This window comes from Lytechinus variegatus, chromosome 8 (genome assembly GCF_018143015.1).
Source record: "Lytechinus variegatus isolate NC3 chromosome 8, Lvar_3.0, whole genome shotgun sequence".
NCBI lineage: Eukaryota > Metazoa > Echinodermata > Echinoidea > Temnopleuroida > Toxopneustidae > Lytechinus > Lytechinus variegatus.
Genome location: NC_054747.1, coordinates 23,623,326 through 23,647,169, shown reverse-complemented (window position 1 = coordinate 23,647,169; position 23,844 = coordinate 23,623,326). Strand labels below are relative to the sequence as shown.

The 23,844-nt window shown below is 37.6% G+C and overlaps 1 protein-coding gene across 1 annotated transcript; it reads right to left on the bottom strand.

Moving 5' to 3' along the window:
- Nucleotides 1-15,691: 15,691 nt before the first annotated feature.
- On the bottom strand, nucleotides 15,692-18,281 carry LOC121420197 (putative nuclease HARBI1). Its single transcript, XM_041614747.1, has 2 exons — nucleotides 17,836-18,281; nucleotides 15,692-17,730 (listed from the first exon to the last, which is right to left on the bottom strand). The coding sequence occupies exons 1-2, from the start codon at nucleotides 18,246-18,248 to the stop codon at nucleotides 16,740-16,742; spliced, it is 1,404 nt and encodes a 467-aa protein (XP_041470681.1). The 5' UTR covers nucleotides 18,249-18,281; the 3' UTR covers nucleotides 15,692-16,739.
- Nucleotides 18,282-23,844: the final 5,563 nt, after the last annotated feature.

Sequence of the window (23,844 nt, the reverse complement as noted above, 5' to 3'; positions counted from 1 at the left end):
ATGGCTGGCTTTATTTCTAGTGACTTGTCACTCTGTCCAACCTTTCAGTAAAAACACCAATCTTTTTTGGTTTTCTCCTAATATGCCATTATCCCCTCTTCCTCTCATTTTCTCTCTCTCCCCCTGTCTTTAGCTGATATGCTAATTACCCCTTTCTTTCTCTCTTTTCTCTCCTCCCATATCTTCCTTTCTGTTATCCTAACATGCCATTACCACCGTTTTTTCTCCATCTCTTCCTCTTTCTTCCTCACCCCTCCCTCCCAAAAAAAATCTTGTCTCCTGATCACCCCTCTCTCTCTGTGACACCCACACATACTCTTGTTGTTTCCCCTCTTTCTTCATCCCCTTCTCTCTTCCTCTTTCTTCCTCTTTCTTCCTCACCCCACCCTTGAAAAAAATATTTCTCAACCAAATTTTTCCCTCCTCTCTCTCTCTCTCTCTGTCAAAGCCACTCACAATCTTGTTGTTTCCCCTCTTTCTTCCCTCTCTTTCTCTCTCTCTTTCTCTCTCTCTTTCTCTCTCACACCCTCTCACCCACACCATGTAATAGGTCCACACTCCACAAACTCTTTCCTCCTCTCCCCCTCTCCCTCTCTCCCATTATTGTACATCTCAAGGTATTGCACAACTGGCATCCTCAGGAGGTTGCCATGGTAACGAGATGTGGATGCTATCTGGAGGACATTGATTAATCTGTTAAAGTTGAAGCATGATTGATAACCATCGATTCTGATTTGATCAAACAGTGTTTTTGTAGTGCAGGGAAGGTATGGCAATAGAATGCAAAGATTCGCCATCCTTATTCGACTTCCTGCCCTCGACTTCTCAAAGCAAAGACAAATATTGGTTTCCTTACCATATTTCTTTATCATTTGTATTGTAAAGGCATAAGTTAGCATTCTGGTGCTGTCTTTGCAGTTGCTGCCGGACCCATAATCATTTTGGCAAAATGAATTTTCAGAGTAAATTCTATTTCAGATATCTATTTCGAACAATAAAATATGGTTTTTCAATTATTTCTTTTATTTGACTTTTAAAAATTTGAGCAGCAAGGTCCCACTTGATACCTGTGTTTTTGATATGTTATACAAATGAATCCCATAAAAAATCATGCCCCCAAATAATTGTTTTTTGCTTCAAAAAGTTGAATTTAAAGTGACAGGAAATAACATCTTAATTTTATCCCATATATCAATGTGTTTTATTAATCTCCTGAGAGATTTTGTTACAATTTGTTCAGTCACAGATGTCTTGAAGATGTATACATTATTTTTTTTTGTTCCTTGGTGTTTTTTATCCATCTGAATAATATTATATACAACATGAATCAAAGTTGAGGTATTTTCTTTTGAATTAGGGTTTGTTATGTTAACCGAGACATTTAAAGCATTAGCATCAATTTGATGTTTAATAAATCGTTTGCATATTAAGATGAGGAAATGAATGATTTGTGAAAACTTTTTAACCTCTAAAATATGTAAACTTGATGAACCCTTAGGTATTTCAAGGGGAGTTGAAAAATCAAGAAAAGAATGGGTGTTAAGCTTATTGTAAAATGTTACCACTGGTTACTAAATATTTTCACCCTTAACTCTTGAGGTTGAAACCATTTCTCATCATCTTGTCTTTCAGGGAATAAATGACTCAAACATATGCCTCAAACACCACTCTATTGCTCTCCACGAAATGACGAATATTCACTTTACCACATGTCAAAATGAAAGAGTAGGCAAATGAAGGGTGTATAAGACAGTCACTGCAAAAAGGGCATTAACCACCGAATTGTGGCAGTAACAATGTTTATAATGAACATGAAAACATGTCTATTTCCAAAGCATCAGTGTTTGTAATCTTGTGATTTGCAAATTTGAAAGAATTGAAACAAAGTTAGCAAATAACACAAGTTTCTTTTTGTATGTGTTATTTCCAAAACACGAACCATTACTGTCCAACAGCTACCAGTTTAATAGTGCCTGTCAACCCCTCAAAATCAAGGAAAGTTTTCAGAATGGACAACTTGTCGGACTAAAATGTTGATGAAGCACTTCCTTATAATTTGTTTTCTTCTTCTACGGCACATTAACATTTCTGTTACTTTCCTCATGCAACCTCTCTGACATAGCAACAACAAATACATTCAATGCAAGAAATAAAACGCCACAATTTTATATGATTTTCGCATAGAGTCTAAAACATGTGAATGTCAATATTTTCATTTTCTTCTTCAAAGGCATAGCACTTCTCACTGTTCTATTACTTTGCTCATTGCTCTTCTTGCGCAAGTAGAGATGGGGTTTCTTGAATCTCGAGATTAATCGCGAAGAGGGCTGATTGGGCTAAAATCTCGTGCAGCACCACCTAGACTCAATGGCCCGTATTCTGAAATCGGGTTTAACTTAAACTCAGGTTTAAAGATGTGGTTTAAGTATGGATAGCCAATTGTTACATAAATCAATAACAGTAGATATATCATTTTTCAGCTCATTTGGCTCTGAAAACATTCATAATTGTCTAGAAAGTATAAATAGATTATTGTCTTCACCATTGAAGAATCAAGAAAGAGCACAGTAAATATAAGAAACATACAACTTAATACAAATTTTGACACTTCTGGCTTCTCATAATTTTAGCACAGAGTTAGACCATGGTCTAAGTTAAACCTAACTTCAGAATACGGGCCAATGAGCATTGATGTGACATGGAAGATAAGGCATTCATTGTGTATGTCTTTGTTGGGATTGCTAGCTCCCTTCTGATATCAGCGACCTTTGACCTACGATTACTGATGTCATTGGTGTCTTGAAGGCCATGTTCGAATTCTCTCATCCCTTTGCACATGAGTGTCATCAGGCTTTTGGTTGAAACTGAATATTCCCCGAGGTCCTGTGTACATGTAGCCACTGCACTGCAAAAACTCTGGTGTTGATTTAACACCAGTTTGGAATCAAACCAATGCTGTTTGAAAACTAATTGGTGTTGCATAAACACCTATTTGGTGTGGACATATACAGATTCTGGGCTGGTGTTACATCAACACCAGAGTTTTTGCAGTGTGTACTTTTTTATATCAGTACATTCAGTTGATTTTCTCAAGGGAATGCGAGCCAAGTGAAAAGTTGTTTTAAGAGAAGAGAGAAAACCACTTGCATTTCAATTCCTGATAATCTTCAGTAGTAATTTCTATACAGATATGTTGTATGCAAGAGTTTCCCCGGCTAAGCTAGTCTGCTGATTCCGGTGCACACAGATTTTTGAGGAATTACTATCTGCCAATACCCATTTACCTCACCTAGGTTGAGTGCAGCACAATGTGGGTAAATTTCTTGCTGAAGGAAAACACGCAATGGCTTGGAATCAAACCCACGTCCTTCAGATTGATAAACGAGGGTCTTAACCACTGGACCACAATGCCCCCAAATGCAAGCAGTTCAAAAATAATAAACTTACACTTCCCTTTTCCATTTCTTTCTTTTTTGTCTTGAAACTTTATTTTCTTCTGGGTTGGGGGAAGGGGCCATTGTCCCCCAATGCCCCCTTATACCTCAGCCATATTGTGTGTATGCCTTCCTCTTTATGAATTGATAGATCAAGCTTATTGATTTGGTCATCCTCAAGCTTTCAAGAGCTGGAAACCGTCAAAGCTTTGTCTATATTTGGTATCTTTCTCGAAAGTATTGTTTATCTTCTGATCCCACTCTCGATTTCGTGCCAGTTTTCCTCTCGTGTCTTTCTCAAGTAATGACATTTCCTTATATCGCCATTAGCATCTTCGCAACCTCCTCTCCATACGGTCACTAATGTACCTTGAAACGTACGAAACACAAGGCAAAAGCTCCCCCTAAACTGTATCCGTCCAAAAACATCTCCTAACAATGGTTGTAGCAGGGATCAAAGATGCATTCTCTAAATTGCATGCTTTGAAAGTTGATGAGTGTAGCAGTTTGCATGACTCCTATCGTCTTTTTCCAGAAAGCTTTTTGTCCTGATTGAGTTAGGATAATGTCACCTCGCCTTGACTCCACTCTTCGTTGTCTCTCTACTGTACTGTTTTATGATTTATCTTCTTGTCCGTCCGTCAGTCCGTCTCCCCTTCCTAGATCACACTGTCTCTTTGTTTCATGTTGTCTCTTCCTCATCACCCTCTCTGTCCTTTTATCTCCAGCTGTCTCATCATGTCCTCCCCATCGTGATCTGTTTCTGCAGTATTTTCTTCTTTTTATCCTTTTTCTTTTATACATTCTTAGCTTTTGCCAATTTTTTCCCCAGTTATATCTTTATTTTACCCTTTCCCTACTTTCCTCCTCTTATCGTGTCAGATGCAGCTACCGAGGGGGTACCCCCCCCCCCAGCATCCCCCCTCCCCCCCCCCCCCCCCCCCCCCCCCCGTAGAAGGTTGGGGGATGAACAGATACTGTAATATAAGCTCATTCTTTAACAACATCTTTCCTATGTTTCATGTTTTGGTATTGAAAGTTTCAACAGAATCTTGGTGCCTTTTAATCCTCTGCCTAAATTTCTGAATTGCATATTATTAATAAACAAAAAACATTTTAATATATGTTCAAAGAATAAAACTTGATATTGGTATATGTCAACAGCAAAGTTTGAGCAAATAATGTAATTCCTTGTATAAACAGTTTGTAAATATGTAACATTATGATGTATGGGATATGTAATATAGTATTATGCTAGTAAGTCCATTGTTGCATCTATAACCTATAGATAAATATGGCTGGTATGAACAGAACCAATATTGCGTTTTAACTTCCACCATTCTGCAAAAGATATCAGCCCTATTAAAACAATATTAGTGTTTATTTATAATCGCATTTGTTCAAGGTCATTTATTACCATCTGTCGCATGTTAAAAGCGTGTTGTTAATAAAAAAACCTCAAACACGTTATAATGAACTGTCTGGGTGATCTACCTAACTTGACCAATTATTAATGGAAAGAATGGATGGTTAATAAACATTCAATTTAAGTCCTTCAGTGCCAAAAGCTTCTTATTTGCTGCGTTTCAATCTCCATAATAATGTACAGACAATGTCATAAATTGGTGGGACATTAATGAGAGGAAATCATTTGATACTGTAAACACATTTTCGGGGGAAAATCATAATTAGGTCGTTACTTTGGAAAGCTGATATTAAAATGAGACAATGGTGATAAGCTTGGGTCGAAATTAACTTATGATGTTGGCGGAGGCTGCAACTTTATTAATGTATGTGACGAGACAACCAACAGTGGCCGGTAACTGTTTCTGTCAGGTAGATTGTGAACAACCAAATCTTGAGCTAAATGGGAAAGTGATGCAAAGTTCCTGAATCAACAAAACACTTTTTTTCTATTTTTCTCTGGTTATCACTTACTCTTCTAAATTGCTCAGCAAATTTATGTAACCATATTTTTTTTTCCTTTTTTGGGGGAGATGATCATGGAAACTTGACGTGTACTATACCATGTCATGCTTGCAGTGCTAAGTACTTTGTTGATGAGTGCGAGTGCGTGGCATCACCTTACGTTGTTAGCGGCGCCAATGCGTAAACAAGTGAGCGTGTTTGAGCACATATCAATGACCTAACGAAGAAATGATGACAAATTAGAGAGGGGAGGAATTTTCAGGGATTTTGCTTTCAGTGATGTCCATATCGGCTGAATTTTTATGTTTTGTTGAGATAGAAATCAATTGTAGAATGCTGCTATTCCCTCATGGTTTTTCAAATTAATTGTATTATTTTCAACAGGAATGGGGGCCAGCCGTCACCCCCTCCCCCTGATCAGCCATTTTGGTGCATATATGCTTCTCCAGCTGCGATACTTCCAGGCACAGTGTAGGCCCTATGTCAAACCTTGATTATCTGTCGCTTTTCTTAGATAGTTTTTTACTTTTGTTCCATCTAAATCTGTCAGATTGTTGATTTTTCACTAGAAAGAGAGGTATAGGCCCTACCTCTCATTTCTTCCATAGAAATTTAAAAAAAAACACTTAATAATCCAACATGAAATTTATTACATGTATGTCAACGACGGATGCTATAGAGAGTAGTCGTTTTCAATTTCAACAATAGGATTAAAAGAACCTGTTAGTAAAACAATACATTATTGGTTTAATGTAAAAGAGTTAAACTGGTCCCAAATCACTCCTATCTTAAGAGTGCATTGAGATGAGGGACCAGTCCTTTTTGAGTGGAATTTGCATCTTTCATGTCTTTTGAGAGTGGATTTCAATTCTTTTGGAGTAAAAATGTGTAAAAGGTTACATATTTCACCCCAGAGGGATCCATAATGCACTCTATAAGGATGTACAGTTCACTCCAGTGGGAGTGGTCCCAAGAATCACTCCAAGGAGAATGTGATCATGGACAAGATCAGCTCATTTGCATTTAAAAAGTACCAGAATGCTGTGAAGGCTCAAACTAAACAGGTTTAAATTCAGCAATGTTTCCCATTCCAACAATGTCCCAATAGGTTAGAAGAACTGTCAATTTGACAAATTGGGTTGGAATAAAGGTTATTGAGATTGTAGCAGCTTGGGGCATTTCCTATTATTTTCCTTTTCTCTCCTTTTTTGATACTTTCAGCTTAAGCCAGTTATAAGTGATGGATAATTTGTTTGCAATTGTATTACTGTGAATGATGTATTGGGTAATATTGTGAGCATACGATGAGAATGGAAATCCAAATCAAAAGATGTGATATTTGACATTTGTATTTTATGTCATAATAAGTGATTTACTTGTAATCACATAGTTTTGAGTAATCACTAGACACATTATATCATTGTAAGTATGCAATGGGAATAGAAATCCAAAATAAAAGATGAGATCCATGTTTGGGTAGGTTTTTCAAGTCAAAACTTTGAAACTAAGAAGAATGACAATGGAATTGAAGCCCCTTTACCATTCAAGTTTCGACCAAACAAAATTATAGTATGGAAACATTTCAGCGGGCCATCAAGCCATTATTTTTTTGGCTAAGTGAAGAGGTGGTTCAGCAGAAGAGAGCGTTTCATCAACATTCTTGTCCGACAAAATATCAATTCTGACAACATTCCTCTTTTTTTTCCAAGTTCATCTTCTGCTTCCAGTGATAGTGTTACTTCAAGATGTTTAAAGGGGAAGTTCACCCTGACAAAAAGTTTATTGTAAAAAAAGCAGAAAAAATAATAAAAAATATTGCCGAAGGTTTGGGAAAAATTCATCAAATAATTAAAAAGTTATTAGAATTTCAATTATATGATTTGTGACGTCATATGCGAGCAGCATTCCTACATAGCGAATGGTAAAAAATCAATGAAATGTAATTTTCTCAGAAAATTGAAAATGGTTTTCACTGTAACTTTTGTATATCAATAGACAAATCATTTCACACCCGATCATGAAAAGAAAACAAAATTAAGTCATCAGGAACCATACAAAATTTGAAATTCATACATTTTATATTACATAACACATGGCGCAGCTGCTCGTTTATGACGTCACAAATCCCAAATTTTGAACTCTAATAACTTTCTTACTCTTTAACAGATTTTCCTCAAACCTTCACCAATATTTTGTACTATTTTTTCTGCTATTTTAACAACAAAGTTTTCTTCAGGGTGAACTTCCCCTTTCAGATAGACATGCTAGTTGTTGGTGTATGTGTGGGACCTTTCACATACAGTCATTTCATGATAAAAGGTTTCATTCTTAAACACTGATTTTGATTGGTTGAGAAGCACAGATCTTTTAGATACTCTTGGATAAAACATTCTTTGTTGTCCTAAAAGTTCTTTCATTAAATGTTCTCCTGGTCGAACCAGGTCTGTTTGGTTTTAATGAGCTCTTATAGATTTTGAAGAAGGAAAAATGAAAATTCATTCATATGATATAGATTGTATTAATATGAAATATTAATGCTTAAGCCAGTCCATGAACAAAGGGATTGAATGAATCAGTCAAGTTGCATTGCTATCCCGAGGCTGATTGTTAGATTTAAATCTATTGCTCCTCCTTTCATCACATGAATTCATCTCTTTCAAAAGGGGAATGAAAGAAAAGAAACTCATCTGAAGAAATCAGAGGGCTTTTCCATTTTTCTTTGGGGCATGTATGAGACATCCTCCAAATTAAAAAGTCCCTCCCCCCAATAAGACATTCGTATTTTCACCCTCCAGGCGAAGCTCCCTCTCAGTCCGAAATAAATTAATCCTTTGTGTTTTACTGATGACATGTCCCATTCAATCATTTCTATCACGCATTATATCACATTGTCGCACTTCCAACAAATTAATTAACCCTTGGCTTGCTAATGCTGGATTTTGCATTCTCACTTTTCAGTGAAGGTTATATAATGAGGTTTCCTCATCAGGTTAGGTAGGAGAAGCTAATAGATGGCTATAATTCTTGGGTAACATCTAAACGATAATTGTCAAAATCGATGTTGCAATATGGAAACTTTTTTCAAAGAAACTATTATACATACCAATATTATATCAGCATGCAAAGAGTTAAAGGGGAAGTTCACCCTGACAAACAGTTCATTGTAAAAATAGCAGAAGAAACAGTTGAAAGTTATTGGGGAAGGTTTGAGGAAAACCCATTAAAGATTTTTTTTTTAAATATTAGAATTGTATTTTTTATTTGATTTAAGACGTTATATGCAACATTATATGTTTATATGCTCAAAGTTCAATGATTCTTTTAACTCATTGGCTACTGGATCCTAATTCCCATAGGTGTTTGCATAGGAACCTATCTGATTCCAGTAGGTAATGGGTTAAAATTCATATCAAAATGGAAGTATTGTGAAAATATGTTTAGTCTCAATATCATTTTTATTAATTGGGCCGTCGTCGCTTTGGTCCAGACTAGTGAATAAACAAGTCCTTAGGTCAGAAATATGACTCATTTTAGAAAGATACCACAGAGAATGCGACAAAAAATATTATCCTGATGTGGCCACAACTGATGTGTCTGGAGTGGTTTTGATAAAGATAAGAATACCACTTAGGCGTTGATGACTGATGACGAAGAAGTCAGAGGACAATTGAATTTAGATAATCGTTGATATTCCAACCCAAGTACTGTGTCATCTGGTAACCTGAACTTCAGAGCTGACATATAACTTTTATTATCAATGTCCCCTATGGTAACCTCCGTTAGATATGAAGTTGTCAAGAAATTTATGATTTTTCAAGAAATGTACAAATTATCCTAAAATAGTAGATTTGTAACTGTCTCCTCTCGTGTAGGCTTATATCACTTTACATTTCAACCTGCCTTGAACCAGTATAGGTTCATGTATATGGTTTTACTCGTTACCTGTTGATTGTTTGACTTTGTTCATGATTTGTACACTGCTTTTCTTGCAATTTACAAAATTACACTGAAAAAAACCCCTAGGTTTTAACACTGATGCCTGTTTGTGTCTCTATAGACGACCACATCATGAGGTGTTGAAAATTACACCCTTGAGTTTGAATGTAACACCAAAGAGTGTAAAGTATCAACTGAAGGTGTAATAACACCCATGGGTTTTGAACTAACGCCACAAATTAAGCACTTGAGTAAAATGAATGGTGCGTTCCTCGATATACACAGTCTAGTACTACACTAGAGTTCTGGTGTATTATCATTCTGAAAATGAACACCAATACTTTGCTTTAATTCAAAGAAATAACTTATAAAATGTTTCATGGGAAATTGCCCCTCTCTGATAATGCTCATCTTCTGAGAGAATTCTTTCATCAATATAATTCTTCTCTGTCTCAAACACTGAAACCCTGAATTAAACAGAAAACAAAAGTAAGTAAACTGCATTAACTGTTATAACCATATGTTGTTGTGTAGTTTTTTCTACAATTGAATCATCCAATTTTCCATGAAGTCATAGTTGAATATCTGTACCAACTGGACTTTAAGGTGTTTGGTTTTGTTGAAAATTATGCAAATTCCTTCTTAATTCTTATGATTTTTTCACCATCATTTCATGTTTCTGAAATAGTTTTCCTTCGAATTAACCTGTTTTTCTTTGCTCTTTCTCTTTTCATGTACTGTTCAACATCAATTTGGCATTTCCTTTATAATCGTCCTTATAGGTAAGTAAAATGAATGGTACTTACCCATGTGTTCATGTTTGTAAAATTTATGAATGAGAGAGATAGTTTGCTTTACTTTAAAATCTGAGCTCTGCCTAACATGGCATTTGATATCGTTGTTTGAATGAATAGTAATATTGGAAAAAATTACCTTTTCTAACCTATCCGTTGTTGTGTTGATGGGCTGTTAAACCTTGTATTTAAAGGTGTAAAAAATAAACTCCATTTTTGCTACACATCTTCCTATTAATATCCAGACTTAATATTCATTATCTGTACTTCAGGTGCAAATACAATGTTTATATGAATGATCAAAATGTGATATATTTTAGGATACTTTCCTTCACTGCAAAGTGTGAGATAAGCTATAAAGCTAAACAATGGGTGATTTCAAGTCCGGTGTTGGTGTTGAATCTGGATTGCTTCCCCTAGCTCCAAAACTTATTCAGAGTTTGTAAAACTGATCCAGATGACATTAGTGATATCTCGACAACTATTGAGTGACTTTCGGGACCATCTTCATTTTATGTTTGGTGTTATAATTGTGTAAAAATTGACCCAACACCGAACTTGAAATTACCCATTGATTGATTTTATCAGAGTAATACCATGTTTACACATTGACTCGGCTCGGGTGTTGAATCCGCGAGTCGGGTTGAACACTGCGAAGAAGGGATCAGAGATCGCGTTTATACGTACATATAAAAAGGCGAGTTCAACACGGCTCGCGGATCTCGAACGGAAGTAGAATTATGACTTCGCAAATTAAACGCGGAAATTCACCGCTGGAATCGAATCTTGTCCGTGCGAACAACAATGCCAAAAGTGAAAGCGCGCGCAGTGACCTGGTCAAGAGAGTTCGACACGGCTTTCTGTTTACACACAAAAAAATTGCCGAGTCTGACTCGGCTCGCGGGTTGAAACCTACGATTTTGGCGGATCAAAAAAGCTGTGTTCGACACGGCTCGCGGATCACACTGATCGCGTTTACACAGCATAAAATTGCCGTGTTGAGCACGGCTCGCGTGTCGAACCCTCGAGCCGTGTCACTGTGTAAACATGGTATTGATATAACATGGTTCATCATGTCTGTCACTTATGACGTTCCTGATGGTCCACGATAACTTACAAATTGTGCAGAAAATTTTTAACCCTTAAAGTGTTGTTTTGTTAAGACATGATAGCTAAACAAAGATTTTTAAAAATTCAACATTTCCAACAAAACTGATTCAAACCGAAGGTGTGTTCTCAGATGATGCACAAGGACCCTTATACTTCCGACGAGACTACATTTCTGTGACATGGATTTCTTTGTAGTGTCAAGTCCAAAGCCTAATTTGATTTAAGCATGTCACCGCTTCCTTTTCACATTCCTCAAAAGTGGGTGTTTTCCTCCGATTCCGTTCCCCACAAAACCCTCCATTATTGACACGACACCAAACGTGTTTTTGTAACTTTTTTTTCCTGTAAATCCCGGAGTAGACACCTATTTTGAAAAGTTCTCGGATGAAAACAAATACTTTGGCTGGATAAATAAGAATTTCTTTGAAAAACGGCGAATTAGGTGTTCTTTTTAGCATGTTCATTTGAGTACAGCCATTCTTTCCATTATGATTTCATTTCTGTAATTGTGAGATGTAATGTGTTAGCAACCATTCCTGTGGTAGAACCGTAACAGACAAATCTTTGTTTTTGACTCAGTAGGATATATGAAAGTCTTGTCGTGCCGAGTTATCGGCTCAAATAGTACAAGGTCCCCATCATAAAGACTTGTTATAATAATGACAATTGCACGATTTCTACAACAAATGTACTATCAGCGATTCAGATTGAATGATTTCAGTAGCTTTTAACTGTTTGTTATTATACCAAGTTTTATGAACCCGGGGCCCCTGATTATTAAGCTACACATGGAAAGCTTATTTTGAGCATCTAACTTTTGTGGTACCCCCCCCCCCCTTCAGTCACTTGATCGTCCTCTCACTCTCCCCTGCTCCTTCTCCTAAGCTTCTCCTCTTCTCTTTCCTCCACTTTCTTTTTCTCTTCCCTTCTCTCCACCTATTTCCCCCTCTCGCCCCCTTTTTTCCCACTCTCTTTCCCTCTCACCCTCTCTTTCCCCTCTTTTTCTTCCCCTTCTCAACCCCTTTCACCCCATCTCGCGCACCCCCTCTCTCTCTCTCTCTTCCCCCTCTAAACCCTTCTCACCCCCTTCTCTCCTCTCCTGATTGAGTGTCTGTACCTCCTTGATAACACCAATCCAAATATGGACACCTTATGAATTCTGACAGCAGAAATCTCTCTCCCCTCTTGTTGAATGGAAATGTGTCAATATCTACCACTTCCACCATTGTGTGTTAATATAAACCACTCACAATCATAAGGTCACTCATATTTATTCATCATGGCCCGAAACTGGACTAAGTGCTTGGTATCACAAAGAGTGAAAAATGGGGATTAAACTATTTTCTTTGACCGGCTCTTTGTTACAGTGAAAATCCCATAGAAAAGAGGTGTTATGCCACCTGCCCCCAAAGTTGCCTAAAAAAAGTACAATGATTTAATAGAGAATGAAAGCAATTCAGGAGGCTTAATTGACTAGGCTCGATGAGCATTTCAGTTTTCTCCTCAGGTAATTAGCAACATTTGAACTGATATTGAAAAGCCTAGAGGTCAAAGCTGGGGGTCGAAGTGTGTCACCATCTTATGCCACATCATTTATTTGTATTTTCTGCAATTTTTTAGAGCTTTAACGCAAATGTTAAGGACATGCAAATGTATATAGGTCTGTCTTGGGGACATGTATGATATTTGAGATCAGAGTCCAGGCTATCAGGGGGTGAAGGGGCAGGGAAGGGGTGCCTTTCTTTTTTCCTTAGGGGGTCATGCATAGGGGGCTGGGGGTGACACTTGATATTTCTTAAGTGGGTCAATCAATTTGTTGCTCCCTTTCTTTTTTTGACAGGCTCTTCCAAAACAAAGAACTTTCTAGAGTTTTATCCAATTGTTTCTTATTGATTTATCTTTCATAGGGAAGGTGGAGCTAATGTTCCAAGTGATTTGATAATTTTCTTCATCTTTGCTTTGAAATTGTGTATGAAACTTAAAAAAATACAGAAATAAACATGTTTTTTTGTAGTGTTTTACTTGAGACAAAGAAGACAAAATCCTTTAGGCATATTAATGATATTAGTGTATAGAGATGATAGATGTAGTTCATCGTTGAGTGGGTTTTATATAACTAGAGCTTTTATTGATCTCAAGCATTGATCTAGACTGTACTTACCTTACCCTGATAAATAAGCATGATAAGAAGTTGATGGACTGAATTCTGAATAGGGTCCATTTGGAATAAGAATGATAGAACTTGGAACATGTTTTTTTTATCTGAATTGTGTTTTTCTTTAGGCTCTTAATAGGTGGTCTGGTTATTTAGAAATAAAATAAAATGAAACCCTTGATGAGAAACTGATATGCTGAAGGTATGCCAAAGTATACCCATTTCTTACATAATAACCCAGCATAATGTACCTGATAAGAAAGGCTTGTTTTATTATCTTGTCCAATAGGCAGTCTTAATACTACCACATTTTAAAGAGATGAGTAATGCAGAATAATGTTCTTTACATTTTGGGGTCCCCTTTTCCCTCCATTTTTCTCCATTTTCATTCTTTCTCTTTGCTTTGAAACTTTTATATGGACTTTCAGAAGCTTTTTTTCAACTCCCTGCTTTTTTAACCAACCCCTAAAGTTGACTAGAAATGAACTTACACATTAAACATGTGTTTAAAATTTCATACAACACTGTATATGAGCCTTACAGTGGTAATTTAAAAGTTCAAACAACCATGCTTAAATTATTGAGAATTAAATATCAAATATTAAACTTTGTTGTTTAAAGTTTTAAACACTTGAATGGTCTGTTTAAACAACTGTAAGGGTCTTATTGTAAACTGTACTGTGAACCAACTGTTGGTTAAAAAATCAATCTGATGTACTTTGCATGCAAATTATTGTTTTAACCAACAATTCATAGGTTCATATTTTGACCAACTGATATGGGTTGGTTAAGAAATTACTGAGAGTGCATTATACCTATACCCCTCTAACCCCTTTCTAATCTGCTAATGATACATTCCAACCTAATGTAGCATATGGACTCCAGTCTGTGGCCTAATGAGATAATTACTCTGTTTTAATTAACATCTCCAAAATTAGATTAACCAACGGTATGTGATAAACGATAATTGAAAAATGTACTGATCAATTAAACACTGCTGATATCGGCTTTGAATGGAAAAAAGTGCAAAGTTAATGCAATGAGAAGTCACAGGTCTGTATTGATATTTTCATTCTGTTATTATTAAATAAAGAATTGTAAAGGCTGCACTCAAATATCTTATCCCAGTGTAGATGTCCACCAGATATGACAGATGTTCGTAGAGCTTTTTAGTACATTTATTCAGTCCATGTTCTCATTATCCAATTATAGGGCACCTTGTAGTTATGTAATCTGACACATTTCATTCTGCCTTCACATAAGCCTATGTAGTATGCCTGGCAATGGAGTCTTGGAACTCTTGTTGGAATGCTTCCCAGGGAGTGGAGAAGTGCATACATTGTGTGCGGGCATGCCAGTGTCTGATGACTGGCGGAATAGTAATTACAATGTAAAGCACTTAAAAACGAAGTATAATAAGTGCTGTATATCTTTTATAATTATTTATATTACATGATGAGGCTTTTACACTCTATTGGGTAAGAATATACTTCATGTGTCAATAGAATACATGTATGTCTGCCGGGGAAAAAATATGAGATAAACTAAAAGATGTGTAAAATTGATAATAATAATACTACAAGTTCTTGTGGGTAGCGCATATTTCATGCATTATGATATAATGCCTAAATGTGCTCCTAATACCCCTTTCATAAACCCCATTAAAATGAATTAGGCGGCTAATAGCAGCATAATTTGGTCGTAAAATTGGAGGAGGACAAGAGTTATCCGCATTACTCTGATGCTGCTATTATCCGCATAATAGCAGCATCGGGACAAGATTTTGAGTTTATGAACGCATTTCCAAATAATGCGGATAATTGCCATGGTGCGGTCACAAGGTCACCCTTTTCCAACACAACCGCATCGGAGGGGGCGTGTCCAGTTGTCATGGCGATTATCCGCCTTTTTCAGGACAGGCGCTCGTAAAAATAATGCGGCTTATTTTCGGAGTTTATGAACGCAATTTTTATTGAATTATCCGCATTACTCTTAGGCGGCTAATTGGAGGATAGGTTTATGAAAAGGGTATAAGACTGAGATATTATTGCCACAGCTTTATAGCCTTGCTGCCTTTTACAGGGTAAATGTACACATTATTGCTAAAAATCTATAGAACATTTTAAATCATTTTCCTAAACCAAACATAGGCCTACATGTTCCGATTCAATCCAGTATTATGTGAATATTTTAGAGCACTTGCAAATATATTATAGAATACTGAAACGTGTTTCTACAAGTGTTTGCCTAAGGGGCTTTCACATTGCTTGTGCGATTGTTTGCAATCATTTGGTCACAGTGTACTTTATGTTGCACAGAATCAGTTGTATCTAATGCCTAGGTCACATAGCCCGGCCGATGAGGTTCCGATGAGCCAGCGATGCGATTTTAGCCGGACACCGGCCGGACTCCCGTGGTCACCGGCCGGCGTTTGGGGCTAAAAACCGCATCGGTGGCAGCTCGGCGAAATTTAACTTCGGAGTTAAAAATTCGACGGGCTCTCACCGAGCTCCCTCATCGCAGCCCCATCCTTACCACATCGGAATACGCATCGGCCGGTGTACGACCGAGTATCGGCCGGTGTCCCGTGCCAGTTTATGTTTATTGCCATATTTATTGTGTATGTGGTAACATCCAAGGTATGAAAACTAAAGTTCTGTCGTTGTCTTTATTGTTTTTATCTTTTTAACATCTTAGAGCAATAAACTGAGAACTCAAAAGGTAAAACAAAGTTAATTTAGAAGGAAAGAAAATGTCATTTAGAAGGTTTTATAGAACACACCATAAAAATTGGTTAATTTTAACAAAGTTGCATAGATCAAAAGTTAAACAGTACTCAAGTAAAAATTAATATTTCGTAAGACTTTATCTGATATGTAAACAATGGAGATCCTTCCTCATTATGAAAAAACACATACTTTTTAAAAGGTGAAAACATATTAATGGGCAATCATTTGAAGCCTATTACAAAATTACAAAGCTAATCATATTGGTTGATACAAGTGTTTTTCTTTATGAAAGGTTAGTTTTTAAAGGTGAAAGAAAAGATACAATGACGATTATTCTTTGATTAAAAATAATTCAATCACAATGAATGTGTTGCTGTTGTATTATTTACACACATCTCATCTTATTCATACTGGTGTATTTTAATATTGATTTATTCTTTCAAACAGGTTTGATTTCTTTTGGCATTTATTACTAGTGTTCAAATTAAAAAGAGCAAAGGCAATGTTTTAAGATTACCCAATAACAGATTTATTTGCAAACAACATACTGAATAATGGAAAGTATAACACATCAAAAATGCGTTAAGTCCTGAGAAGAATAATGGAATGTCTGTGGCTGCATCCGGTATACTGTAACAATATTAGACACAAGTTACTGCTGGTTTATTGCCACATCTTGCCATGGCACACTCCCGGCAGGACTGCAAAAGTAATTCTTGAGGTATGCGCGCAGTTCTTTGCCTGGTCGGGTCAATCTTGGCCCGTGCCCTGCTGCTTGCACATCTTCGAGCACGGCTTGGTCTCGCCATGCACCCGCGATGATCTGACCCTGCTCATCTTCCCGGTCGAGGTCAGCATTCTGAAGGTTGGGGTAACGAGTCCTCATGAGGTTGTGAAGGGTCATGCAGGCCTTGACGATCTTGGTAACTTTCGACGGTCTCAATCCCAGGGTTGTTAGCAGACATCTGAAGCGATTGGCGAATATACCAAACGCGTTTTCAACCACACGGCGTGCCCTGGAACACCGGTAGTTGTAGATCCGCTCGTCCCGTTTCAGGTGCCGATGAGGGTAAGGCTTCATCATGTATGGCCGTAGGGGGAAGGCGTCGTCTCCGACCAAGTAGTAGGGTGTGTCCTGGTCGTCATTTGGTAGGGGATCCGGCTGGGGTAGTCCGATCGTTCCCTCACGCAGACCTGGCTCCAGTCGCGACCGGTTAAAGATGCCGGCGTCGGAATACGACCCTGGTGACCCCACATCCGCCCAGATGAACTTGTAGTCAGAGTTTACCACTGCAAGCATGACGATGGAAAAGAAGCCTTTGTAGTTGTAGTAAAGTGAGCCGCTCTTTGGGGGCTTCTTGATGGCGACATGTTTCCCATCGATCGCGCCACAACAGTGGGGAAAGTTCCATCTGTCTCCGAATCCCTCGGCTACCGGGCGCCACTCATCTTCTGTCTGGGGAGTGGCCCACATCTCGTCCTCGTATTCGTCGTAGATGGCCTGACAGACCTCGGGGACGAACAGAGAGATGGTGTTGTGTGGGACACGAAACGCGAACGCCAGATCATGATAGCTGCTTCCGGTCGCCAAGAACCTCAAAGTGATCGCCAGCTTCAGCCCAGGATCCAAGGGGGTTCGATGCCTGCAACAGAAGAGGGTGAAATATGAATAAAATCAAACTAGAATAAATATGGATGGAAGACATTTCAGCACAATTTGACAGTAGGTTCATAAAGTGTAAACTTACGTTGTGGTCTTGGCAATGCGGGGGCCAACTCGGTCAAGCAACTCATAGAACATCTGTGGCACCATGCGGAGGTAGGATTTGAAGTCGGCAGCGTGCTCGGCCTCGAGTTCCCTCATGAGCGTCTCATACTGGCCGAAACGAGGTCTGCGTAGGATCCACTCGCGCACCCACCAACGTCTTATTCTTCTGCCGGCCCTCTGTCGCTCCCTCTCGGCTCTTTCGAGCAGTGCTGCCAGGACCAAGTTGTACTGGAACCTCGCCTGAGCTAGCTCGTGTTCTAACAACGCCATTCGTAGTCTTCTCGGTGCAGCCATAGTGATGAACTGACCATTCCAGGTAGGGTGGACATATATATACAGGTATGGAATAGCTGACCATCGGCCCCCCAAGTCCGAGGTACACCGGCCGAACATCGGCCGGGCAGTGTTCGAAGCCCGTTAACAACCCGGCCGTGATCGCACGGTGTCCTTTAACCTGCTCGGGTACCGGCCGTATACCCCCCCGATGTCCGGCCGACTATCGGCCGGACATCTGCCGGTAGTTGCTGCCACATCGGCCGAAAAAAATCTCCACTTTTGAGACAGACTCCGGACGGTCATCGGCCGGTGTTTGGTCGGTCGCCTGTAGATTTCCGGACGGAGCCCGGTCACGTCACCGAGCTATGCCACCGATGAGGGGAGCTCGGCGACACCTCAAAAATCCACCGAGCTCCACCGATGCCGGACACCGGCCGGGCTATGTGACCTAGGCTTAAGCGCATCACCAATTGTGAAAGGGGATTTATGCATGCAGTATGGATGTATGAATACATGGATGGATGGATGGATGGATGGATGGATGGATAGATGGATGGATGGATGAATGAATGGATGGTCACAGATACTGACATACTTCATAATGACTACCCCTTTAAGCATTACTCAAACTTTCACTGTTCATCTCTTTTATAACGTTTTAGTAAATGAAGCCATGTTTTATCTGCAAAAGATTACATATTTTAAACGCATAATTTCATGTCAACACCTAGTAATCTTGTTGTGTTCCAAGCTAAGATTAGGCAATAATAAAAGAGTGGAAAATCACTATATCCATGAAACTGTCATCAACACTCGTTCCAGACCATATAAGGTCATAATTGCACCTTTCTTACTCCTTACATTAGCCAGTTGACTTGAAGCAAGAATACCTGTTAAAACACTTTACATCTTCAACTTCCTAATGATAGTTCTACTACAAATCATGCCTTGTTATCGCCTAAAGTGACGCAGCGTTCGACTAAATCGTTTTTACTTCTGGAAAATCGCATTATCGATGTGGATATAAAATATCAGAAAGAGCACGAAGCTGCGTGCATAATCATTTGAATGAGCATCTTTCAAACTTATATATTGCTGCGTTTTATTGAGTCATGCTCATATGTTAGTTCAACCCTTTTTTTTGAGGGGGGGTGTTATAATCTCTTCCCCCATTTTTGTTTATTTATAAACCTACTTGTACTATCACAAGTTTGTAATATTGTAGTCTCAGTATTGTAGAACTCTTTAGACTTCATGTTCCGGAGATTATTTATCAATCCCTCTTTTCAGTGAAAATATTTGTGGAGTTCAGATTTCCCCCACTTCTGTTCAGTGTAAACCTATGTACTGCCAACAATTTCATAAGTTTATAGGCCCTGTAGATCTTAGATAGAATTTGTGTTCTAGATATTATTTATCAATCCCTCTTTTCAAAGAAAATATTTGTGGAGTTCATATTTCCCCCACTTCTGTTTAGTGTAAACCTATGTACTGCCAACAATGAAAAAAGTTTAGTCTAAGGATTGTAAAACTTGGAGAGAATTCATTTTATATAGATTATTTATTGATACCCGCTTTCATTGAAAATATTTGTGCGCCAAGTTCATGTTTCCCCCACTTCTGTTTACCTGTAAACCTACGTTTTATCACCTATTCATATTTGCTTAGTCTTGACATTGTAGAAATTGATAGACTTCATGTTCTAGAGATTATTTATTAATCCCTCCTTTCAGTGAAAATATTTGTGGAGTTCAGATTTCCCTTTCAATGAATCATGCCCTCTCAGTTTCAAATCAATAATTTATTTGAAACGTAATACTCACAGGCCTGGAATGCAAGAAGAAATTCTTTCATTCGACTCTCTGGTCTGCAATTCAATTAAAATGATAATTGTTCTGACATCTGTATTTTGTAAGGTCAATCTGCTTTTAAAATCAAAACAAAAATCATTTCTTGCATTTGTTGTACCTCTAACTAGTAGTTGTGAGTTGTTAAGGATTCAACGTTGTGTCAAATGTGTGTAATACGTATGGGGTCTCATCCACAAGCATACATTGCTTTTTTTAGAGGCCCTGGCTCATTATTTTGTACAATTTGATAACTATATGATTTTGATTTTCAATTTTAATGTTGCCAAATAGATTAAATCAAATTCAAATAGTGGTAGATCATGTATAAGTGGTTTTAAACTGAAGTCCAACTATGTTTAGCGACTTAACCATAAAAGGCTCAACTTATTTTAGTTTTCTGGTGAGTATGGTTTAACAATATAGCCCCCCTTCATGATTAGCCACAAATAGTGGTTTATTATGGATAAGTTATCAAAAACTGAAGTTTTGCCATTTGCATGTAAAGAAAGGGTAACTTATTCAGTTGTCTGGTGATTATGGTATAACAGTCCACCCCCCTTTCCGGAGTTCCTTGCTTTTTATGACTGATGCATCTAGAGTGGTTTAAAAGGCTGACGAGCAATATGTTACTTCACCTCTAATTTTGAAGTCACTGGAGGGTTACGACATTTTAGCTCTGTTTTACTTTGATGTATCGAGAATCTAAAATATGTAAGGGGAAAATAATGACCCCTGTGGAACCATACCCTCTTGAGTGCTGATATACCCTCTATGTATTTTATCCATGATGACTAGATTTTAACCCCTTTCCTAGGGCTTGATCTAAACAGAGATAAACTCTAAAAGTATGGTATCCTCAACGAACAGTCTTCATATTTTTTTGACATCTTACCCCCTTTAGAGGTAAACTTGAAAAGTATGGTATCCTCAACTAACAGTCTTCATGTTTTTATTTCATTTTATCCCCTTCAGAGATAAACTCTAAAGTATGGTATCCTCAACTAACAATTTTCATATTTTTCTTTATTTTTCACCTTTGATAGCAAAATCTAGAAATTTTACTCAAATATTGGGGAAAAAGGACCCTTTGCAATTATTATGATTATCGTTATAATTCACACCTGTCATTTTGAAAGGGAGATATTTTCACTGTCTTATCTGCCAAAAAAAGAAGAGAAAAAGTAGAAATTTCCTATAGTGAAATAAATACACATCAAAAGTAAGTGGGATACCATTGGAATGTCACTAATAATTTGAAACTGAGAACGGGTCTTCAGTTTTCTGTGTTAAAAATGCATCAGGTTTTGATTACATCTTTAACAAAGCTCTTTTGATTTGTATCTTTTTTTTATTCTTAACTTGTTTCAAACTAAAACAAGTATTTTCAATGTATATATTTATAACTGTCTCTTATTTTCTTCATTATTGTAGAACACTTTGTACATCAATAACCTGACCTTATTTAGGAGAGCTATAAAGGTTAAAGCAATTCATACTGTTCTTAAAGCTTTTACAATCATTCATTCATTCAGCCAGATGATGAGAAACAAACAAACAAAACAGAAGATGAAAATTATGGAAACTTTGCCGAGGGTCGCTTTTCTTGCCGCTCTCTTTGACTCGACCGCGGTGGCTCTGCCCGACAAATTAAGCGTTGAATAAAAGTCATCAATTTGTATATATCTGTGGGTCTTCCTCTGCTCCTATTATACCACATCGTTGGGGAGCGTTTCTCGGGGCTGTTTATGCGCGAAGTAATTACAGGTGTCCTCGCGAACGAAAGAAAAATAGAAGGAGGCAACGGGGACAGGAGAAGAAAAGCAGGAGACAATCTAAAGTGATGCTATGCCCTGTAAAAATATAGTCACTTTATATCGAGTTGTGCCTTCCTTTTTGGCTTCATCTCCTTTTTTATGGTGCCCTTTGCTCTTTTGCGTCTTCCTAAGGAATACGCTGGCATGCACAATCAATTCACTCTGGTTTTTTTTTGTAATGTTCTATGTGTTCTATGTGTGGTGGTAAGCATTCCATTTTTTTTTACTCTGTTCTGTACATGTGACCAATCTTTCTCCCCCTTTCATTATATATTTTCCATCCAAACATACAAAGTAATATTATTCAAATACAAAATAATGGCTGAATGTTAAATACACAATTGGTGATTGCAAGACGGACTTAAGATCATAACATGTATCCCCCCTCCCCCTCTCTCATTGGCATTTGCTTTATTTTTTCAGTTTTTAATTAAGGTTTTGGGTAAATGAAGTCTGCTTTTTTTTTCAAATTTGAATCCTTCATGGGATCAGATTCTGATATGTATTAGAGTTAATCAATTCCATGTATATTTCTTTGGATATGAATGTTCTATATCTGATCTTGTGGATAGTCAGGCTGTTTCAATTTAGTGAATATATTTAGATTGATGTGATGACTTTGTCCAGTCGATTTTTCGTTCCACCTCAACATCCAATGTGTTTGAGTAAACAGAAGAAAAAAAAATCAACAGACGTTGAATTGAAAATATTAAATATTTTCTTTTTATAACGTTGCTTACACTCCATCTCCAATGCTTGTAGAAGCAATTTACATGACAATGACAATGTTTTGTTATCATCAATACAAAAGATTATATTTTGTGGATATGTGTGTGACAACATCATAACTCTCATTTGCATACATGTATAATCCCAGTTGTGCATATGCATAAAAACTGTAGTACGGTGTTGATTGATTGGTGTATGAGTGTTACTACAACTCCATTGGTCACTACTTTGCACTCTTTGGTGTTACATCCAATCCCTAAAGTGTAAATTTAACACCCCAGGGTGTGTGGTCCTCTAATGACACCAAATGGTGTCAGTTTTAACACCTCTGTTTTTAATACAGTCACAGGAATGTCATAACTTAATTTTTCATCTGATTTCTTCAAATTATTCAGTTGTGTTCTCTTAATTTTCTCTATTCATTGATTTCAAATTTCTTTGGGTGACTTGACCTTTCATTCGTGGTTTCCTTCCATCTCATGGAAGTAACCTTTGCTTTCAAAATTTTCTTGAAGCATGTCAAATTCTTCAAGGACCATACCTATTTTTAAAACATGTGTAATGTGAATAAATATTGTTTGAGGAGATATCCAGCATTGATTTGAGGATAAGAAAACTGGCAAATGTCATTATGTTTTCCTCTCATGAAGTATGTTAAATAGTGTCACATACTCCAAGAAGGATAAACATGCTTTAGCTATTCAATGAGGGTATTGTTTGGACGGCCTTGTTGCGACAAGTTTGGGGGCATTTATTACCAAACATTACAAGTGGTCTCTCACAGTCACAAAAGGATGTTTGAAAGGGATACATGCATCGGATTGACAGAGAGGCGGTAGGTTTTCACAAAGGAATGGTGGTTGCGAAAGTATGATCCCCCCCCGAAAAAGTAGGCCTATTAATAAAAATAAACTTTTACCCTGTGTGCCATATTTGTTACATACATTATGAGCGTTGTGGCCCAGTGGATTTGTCTCTGGACTTGGATTCAGGGGGTCGTGGGTTCCAATCCCAGCCAGGGCGTAATTTCCTCGGCAAGAAATAGATCCAAATTGTTCTTCACTCAACCCAGGTGAAGTGAATATGGGTAGCTGGCAGGATTAATTTCCCTGAATGCATCAAGTGCTTTTTCAGAGCTGAGCTAAGTATGGGGTATATGTATATCGCGCCAGTCAATAGGCAATTAAATAATCGGCTCCTCATAAATTCTATATGATATATATCAAAAGGCCTTACATATTTGATTAGTAATATATATCTATATACTGTACAGATAGATTATCTGTAGATTAAAGACTTGGCAAAAATTAATGAGCTAAA

Coding starts and splice junctions, on each gene's coding strand:
- LOC121420197 (XM_041614747.1), bottom strand. CDS start 18,248: ATGTTCGGCCGGTGTACCTCGGACTTGGGGGGCCGATGGTCAGCTATT. Junction 17,731..17,835: donor CGCATTGCCAAGACCACAAC/GTAAGTTTACAC, acceptor CTTCTGTTGCAG/GCATCGAACCCCCTTGGATC.